The 7,188-nt window shown below is 41.6% G+C and overlaps 1 protein-coding gene and 1 non-coding gene across 2 annotated transcripts; both read left to right on the top strand.

Moving 5' to 3' along the window:
• The first annotated feature begins 1,084 nt into the window (after positions 1-1,084).
• On the top strand, positions 1,085-5,039 carry LOC149323865 (cytochrome c oxidase subunit 7C, mitochondrial). The gene is made up of 3 exons (XM_089493601.1): positions 1,085-1,227; positions 3,183-3,313; positions 4,934-5,039. The coding sequence occupies exons 1-2, from the start codon at positions 1,153-1,155 to the stop codon at positions 3,297-3,299; spliced, it is 192 nt and encodes a 63-aa protein (XP_089349727.1). The 5' UTR covers positions 1,085-1,152; the 3' UTR covers positions 3,300-3,313; positions 4,934-5,039.
• On the top strand, positions 2,724-2,785 carry LOC149323866 (small nucleolar RNA Z39). Its single transcript, XR_016279588.1, has one exon. It is a non-coding gene; the product is annotated as a small nucleolar RNA Z39 (small nucleolar RNA).
• Positions 5,040-7,188: the final 2,149 nt, after the last annotated feature.

Genomic DNA, 7,188 nt, shown 5'->3' with positions numbered 1-7,188 from the left:
TCCTGCAGGGTGGATGTAGTCCAAATCTGGAAAACCAGTATGCAAAGAGATCTTGCAGCACTTTTGCGACTAAATAAAAGAAAGAAATGGGTAGCATGAGGTTTCCCAGACTTGAGCCGACTTCCTCAGATGCACGTTTTGGAGCATAGAGTTCAGAGGGTTGTTGGTGTGAAAGAATGTCAACTCAAATTCAAATCCTTGCTGCTATGGAGATGATGTTTATTCAGTAAAGGTGCATCCGCAATGCGGAAATAATCCAATTTGACACCACTTTGGTCCAAAACACACTGCGGAAATAATCCAGTTTGAGACTGTTTTAACTGCCCTGGCTCAGTGCTAGGGAATTCTGGGAACTGTAGTGCTTCTGAGACATTGAGCCTTCTCTGTCAGATAGAGAGAGAGAGAGAGAGCGCTCTGGTCCCACAAAATAAACTACACACTTCCCAGAATTCGGTAGCATTGGGCCAAGGAGGTTAAAAGAGGTCTGAAACTGGATTATTTCTCCAGTGTGTTTTGGACTCTTGATATTTGCTTGATATGGGATATTCGATGTTTTTAATTTGTTGCTTACTTATTTCATCTAATGCTATCTTGTATTATTACCCATTATTGTTTTATATGTATTTTGTTATTATCCTGTAGAATGTATGCCATTGGACTAGGGTTTCATTTTTATCGATTTTTATTGTATGTACAGCGCTGTGTAAATCTACAGCGCTATATAAATAAAGTGTAATAATAATAATAATAATAATATTGTATATGTGGCACCAGAGCTGAACTACACTTCCCAGAATGCCACAGCATTGAGCCACAGTTCAAGTGGTGCCAAACTGGATTATTTCTGCAGAGGGGAATGCAGTCTGTAAGAGAGAAACTGAAACCAAAATTGGGGGAAGGAGAGTTCCTATTCATGACTCCTTCCTATGTTTGTTTTCAGGCCCCATTAGAGCGAGGAAAAGCGACTCTCTCATCATCCTAAAAACAGGGTAAACCAGGCCGTGCCGCCCTTCAGGAACTACGACTCCCGGCATGCCTCTGCGCTCCTCGCCTCCTCGGCCGCCGTAGTTCTCTCCCGTGATGCTCTTCTTCTTCCTAGACGCGAAGGTCGTTTGAGACGAGGCAGCAGCGGCGGCTTGTTCTCTGGGCGCCATGTTGGGGGTCAGCGTCCGACGTTTCGCCACTTCAGCCCTTCGCCGGGCGCATTACGAGGAAGGGCCGGGGAAGGTAAGGCCGCGCTGGGGGGCCCCAGAGTCAGGCTTGTTCCGCCCGCGGGTCCTTCAGAGCAAGAGCAAAAGCGGCGAGGGGGAGGAGGCCTGTGGCGCTTGGACGGCCCTCGCCTCTCCCTCGCTCCTCCAGGGCGCCCCAATGGAGAGGGTGTGTAGGCATGTATATGTGTGTATACTGTATATACATAGAGAGAGAGAGATGAATATATATATATATATATACACACACACACACACATATATGAGTATATATATGTGTGTGTGCGTACTGTTTTAAATATATGTTTTATAGCAGTTGGCCATCTATCACATCCACCTCCCTCCTGTAGATCATCTATATATAGATTGTGTACGTATATGTAAGTGTGTGTGTGTGCATACCTGTTTGTGTGTGTATTACTTTAAATATGTATTGCATGTTCTATATTATGTGTGTGTATATGTGTGTGTGTGTGCGTTACTTTAAATATATATTGTGCGTTCTGTATATTACATATGTATATGTGTGTATACCTATTTATAAAATTGTACATTGTGTGTATATGCATATATGTTTGTGTGTATATTATTTTAAATATATATTTTATATATTTGTGTGTGTGTGTTTATAATATTATACATGTTTGTATATGTTTGTGTGTATATTACCTGAGTCACGGATTTCAGGACTACTCATAGACAGAGAAATATAGATACAGTCGGCTCTTCTTATACACGAATTCAAGCTCAGCAAACTCCAGCTCCCAGGATTCCATAGCCTTGAGCCAGAAAAAGAGTTAAAGCCTTACCAAACCGGGTTATTTCCCCAGTGTGGATGCAGCCCTGGTTTGTCTTGTTCTTAGGAGGTTTGAAAATGTTCCAAGCAAGTATACATTTCAAATATCAGACCTTGGTTTTCCATTTTTTATAAGGGACACCATTTTGTTCTGCCATTGTATTTAATGGGACTTGAGCATCCACAGATTTTGTTATCCAGGGGGATCTTGGAACCAAACCCCAGCATATAACAAGGGTCCACTGTATAACATATAGGTATTGTTGTTGCTGTTGTGCACCTTCAAGTTGTTTATATGGCAACCATATGGCAAACCTTTCACGGGGTTTTCTTGGCGAGTTTCTTCAGAGAGGGTTTGCCATGGTCATCCTCTGATGCTGAGAGAGTGTGACTGGCCCAAAGGGCTGAGCTGGGGTTCAGACTCCAGCCTCCAGGATCCTAATCCAACACTCAAATCACTACACCATGCTGCTTCTGTAACACAATTGTATCACGCATACATAGACAGGTAGGTTGGTATAGATACAGCATCCAGATACAAGCATGAGAGCTAGCATGGCATAGTGGTGTGAGTGCAGGACTATGACTCTGGAAACCAGGGTTTGATTCCCAGCTCAGCCATGAACCCACAAGGTGACCCTGGACAAGTCTTGTGCTCTCAGCCTCAGGGAAAGGCAATGGCAAAGCTCCTCTGAGCAAAACCTCCTCAGCTTTGAGTGGTACGAATGATGAAAACATAACAGTATGAACAATGATGATACTGTAAACGCTTTCTGATGTACCTGCTCACTTTATGAGTTCTGTTCCAGGAGCAGTTTCCAGGAGAAGCAAAACCGCAACGCTTGCCAGTGCCATACAAAAATAATGCTTACATTCAAGTCATAATGTTACTCAGAATATATACCACCAGGGTATAATGTCACGTGTATATATATCCTAATGATTCAAATTGTAGTTGATGTCTGCTCATGTTCAAGGCCAAAATCTCAGTGTTTTTCAACTCTTTGTAGATTGATGAGTGCACACCGAATGCAAGACACTGACAATAAATGGGAAATGAGTATCTTCAGATTTCAGTTTGTTACCATTCTGCTTCTACATTACACATGATCTTGTGCATATATCTGATAATTTGGTACCATTGCTGTAATGAAGCTGTAACACTCTTGTCTTTCTAGAATCTCCCTTTCTCTGTGGAAAACAAATGGAGGTTACTGGCAATGATGGCAGCCTTCTTTGGAAGTGGGTTTGCTGCTCCCTTTGTTATTGTAAGACATCAGCTACTCAAGAAGTGAACATGCTCTGACAGGTAACTATTGCTTGGTGTTGTCTTCTAGATGTTTAACATGGGCTTTTTACAGACTTCAAACTGGTTTTGTATGCAAGGTGCGGATTGGGTTGTTAGGACTATAATCGCAAAATTACAGTCAATTGAAGCTTTAATACTAAATTTGATTCATGGTGAGGAAGCACATAATTTCATGATGTCTAAGCCATCCCTGTAAGTAAGTAGGTAGAATTTATAAGCAAGTCTGTTCAACAGTTCAAAGCAGCTTGTTTGTCCTTTAAACCTTCTGTTTCACATTAGTCAGTGTTACTGAATTTATCACATTGAAGTTTAATATGATAGCAGTAATTTAGCTAACATTGATCTTTGATCCAAAGCACACTGCAGAAATAATCCAGTTTGAGACCACTTTAAGTGCTTTGCCTCAGTGCTAGGGAATCCTGGGAATTGTAGTTATTGTGGAACCAGAACTCTCTGACAGAGAAGGCTAAATGTCTCACAAAAAAGGGGCATTCAGCATCTCATTTGCTAAATGAACCTGCAGACACACAGCCTAGTTTTGTGCTGCCAAGGTGCCCCTTGGTCAGAGGAAAGGGGGTGGGAGGTCAACTAGGCAGCAGCTGGTGGCGTTCCTACTGCCAAATGCACAAAGAAGATGGCACCCTCTGTAGGTCCAGGAGGATGACATATTAATCATACGTTTTGCTCCAGGAGCATAGCTGGTAGCAAAAAAGTGGGTTGTGTGCTAATAATGTCAAGAAACGTCTAAAAGAGTATTTGGAGTGTGCACTATGAATGAATACTATAAACTATATGAGCTTGTAGTTGTTGAATTTTATGTTTAGTAAAATAAAATCATGGGTTTTTATGAATGATTTTCCATATCTATATACAGTATTACAATGCTGTTAGCCTGTTTCTGTGTACTACCTGTATGTAGCCTGGTTTGCAGTTTTAAAAGTTTTTAAGATATGAGTGCTGATTTCAGTACCACTCTCAGCTCCATCTAAAAGACTATCTCAGGGCCCAAACAGACAAGGACAAAATAAAGCTGCTTCGGGTCACTTTGGAGATGTGCTGTTTAAATGACACAGGCATTTTAAGAGGCCAGAAGCTGCGCCAAAGTTATGCTGCAGTCCTTAGGACTGGAGCATGGCTTTGGTGTGGCTTCTGACCTCTTAGGATGCATGCATCATTTAAACAGCGTACCTCCAAAGTGACCCGAAGCAGCTTTATTTTGGCCGGTCTTTTCAGGCTCTCAGATAATTCAATTAAGCCACAGCAGTTTTGGAGCAAGGAAGTCAGTCTTCATGACAAAGGTCCCAGATACAATTTCTAGAACCTCCAATTAAAGTGATCTTAGGCAATGAGCGACTCAAAAGATGTCTCCCTAAAACTGGGAGAGTCATTGCTAGTTCAGGTAAACCATGCCAGTATAAATAGAGGAATATGACTAGATGTAAACCAGCTTCATATTTGTCTTTTAAATATCCTGTTTCACATTGTAAACATTAATGACTAATCTGTAAAGCATAACGCTTATGCAATAGTTTTGATAACTTTATTAAATAGGCAAAATGTACACCAGATGATGCATATTTATAAGGTTTTGTTTCCATGACTGATGTCTTTCTCTTTCAGATTGGAGGTGGATGTTATCCTAGAATAGAGTTTCCTTTTCTGTGGAAGAATAAAACTAATCACACTGGATGTGCTTGTAAATAAAAAGTTGAATCTGAAAATAAAACACATGCTGTACAGTATACTTTTATTTAGTTGTCCTTCCTGCTCCTCTTTCCCCCGAGTGTTGGGAGACACCTGACTGGAGTGGGGATGTTGGCACTGATTGGTGGAGGGAGAAAAAGAGAGGAGGAGGAGGGCAGCTCTTCGTGGCATTTGGTGTCAACTCATCTGTGCCTGTACTTGCCTTGCTCATGGTGGTGCCTCATGGTGGCTTTCCACATTGTTGGCCAGTGGCAGAAGCATCTTTCACAGATCCCTTTGATTGGTTGCATCTCAGGAGGCAAAGAACTGATACTTCCACTACTGCTAAGCATAATCGCTAAAAGTAGTTGTTCATGTTGCTGGTTAGCCTGAGAAAGAGACAGGGGGATTGGAAGAAATACGTATATTCTATAGTTATTTGCCAATGTGACTAATATCAGAAATGTTATAAAGTCTTCAAGGGACTTGTTTTGGCTTCTAACGTCAGCAGATCCTGAAGAAATTAAAAGCAGAAACCTTTCACTTTAATATTTCAATTACATTAATCAGGGCAAGAAATACATTCTTTGTGAGGGTTCACAGCCTTCTAGGATCTAGAACAGTGGTCCCCAAACTGTGCTCTTTAAGGGATTTTGGACTTCAGCTTCCAGAATCCCAGACTATTGGCCAACATGCCTGAGGCTTCTGGGAGCTCATGTCCAAAACCTCTTAAAGGGCACAGTTAGGGACCACTGATCTAGAAAATGTTTGCCTGAAAAGCCATGGATGCTTAAAAATGTATGTTCCTTGCTTTCTGATACTCCGCCTTCTCTGTCTCAGTATCACTTAAGACTATCAGTAATGCATAAGTACCCTAAAAAGGCATTCGATCCTGTTTAATCTAGGAAGCTAATCAGGGTGAGGCCTGATTAGTATTAGATGGCAGACCACCAATGAATTCTGGGTGCTGTGTGCTATATGTCAGGAAGGAACTGGCAAAACCACCTTTGAATATTGTCTAAGAAAAAACTATGACATTCATGGGTTAACAGGCAGCTTGAAGGCAAACACATAATACACACACAAAGGGTTGTCTTAAAAGGCTGCAGAAATTGACAAGAATTCTTCCAGTTTCTGAACTTTTCTCGATTTAAGAAAGAAAACTTCTGGGCACAATTCAAGAAGGATATTGGAAAACTGGAATGTTTCCAGAGAAGGAGGACCAAAATAGTAAAAGGTTTGGAAGCCATGTCCTATGAGGGCTGGCTTAGGGAGCTGGGTATGTTTAGCCTGGGGCAATGAAGATTAAGAGATGACATGATAGCCACATAAATAAATGAAAGGATACTGTTGAAGGTGGAGCAAGCTTGTTTTCTGCTGCTCCAGAGAATAGGACATGGAGCAATTGATTCAAATTACAGGGAAAGAGATGCCACCTAAACATTAGGAAGAATTTGTTAATAGTAGCAGCTGTTTGACAGTGGGATACACTGCTTTGGAGTGTGGTTAAATCTCCTTTGGACTTTTTTTTTTTAACAAGCTGGCTGGACATCTGTTGGCCATGCGTTAATCATGTATTCCTGTATGGCAGGGAATTGGACAGGATGGTTCTTGATGTTTCTTCCTACTCTGATTCTAAGTACATACTTTTTTATTTTATTTTATTGTGAACACTTGGATGAGCTATGGAAAGATATGTCTGAGGTTTCAGGAATTGTTTTGCTTAACATACCAGACTGGACGACCAATCCATTCCTAGATGTCAGCAATGAGGAAACAGCACTGGAGGAAGAACTGATTTCACTCCAAAATGATACTGAGTTGAGGCCAATATCTTCCTACTACCCTGAACTGTGGAACAAAGGTTGTATCTACCCTGTTTGACACCACTTCAACTAGCAAGATTATTTTCTGCTGCTCCAGAGTCTAGGACCCGGAATAATGGATGCAAGCTACAGCAAAAGAGATTCCACCTCAGCATTAGGAAGAACTTCTTGACATGGCTGTCTGACAATGGAACACACTCCCTTGGAGTATAGTGTAATCTCCCTCCTTGGAGGTCTTTAAACAGGCTGGATGGCCATCTGTTGGGGATGCTTTGATATGGATTTCCTGCATGGCAGGTGGTTGGACTGGATGGCCCTTGCGGTCTCTTCCAATTCTATTAGTCTAACTGCCATTGCGCCATCCTA

Source organism: Sceloporus occidentalis, unplaced genomic scaffold (genome assembly GCF_023333645.1).
Source record: "Sceloporus occidentalis isolate IW3139 unplaced genomic scaffold, rSceOcc1.0.p SCAF_1, whole genome shotgun sequence".
In the NCBI taxonomy this organism is placed as follows: domain Eukaryota; kingdom Metazoa; phylum Chordata; class Lepidosauria; order Squamata; family Phrynosomatidae; genus Sceloporus; species Sceloporus occidentalis.
Note: the sequence above shows the minus strand (reverse complement) of the source record. Positions and strands in the feature narration are given on the sequence as shown.

Coding starts and splice junctions, on each gene's coding strand:
- LOC149323865 (XM_089493601.1), top strand. CDS start 1,153: ATGTTGGGGGTCAGCGTCCGACGTTTCGCCACTTCAGCCCTTCGCCGG. Junction 1,228..3,182: donor ACGAGGAAGGGCCGGGGAAG/GTAAGGCCGCGC, acceptor TTGTCTTTCTAG/AATCTCCCTTTCTCTGTGGA.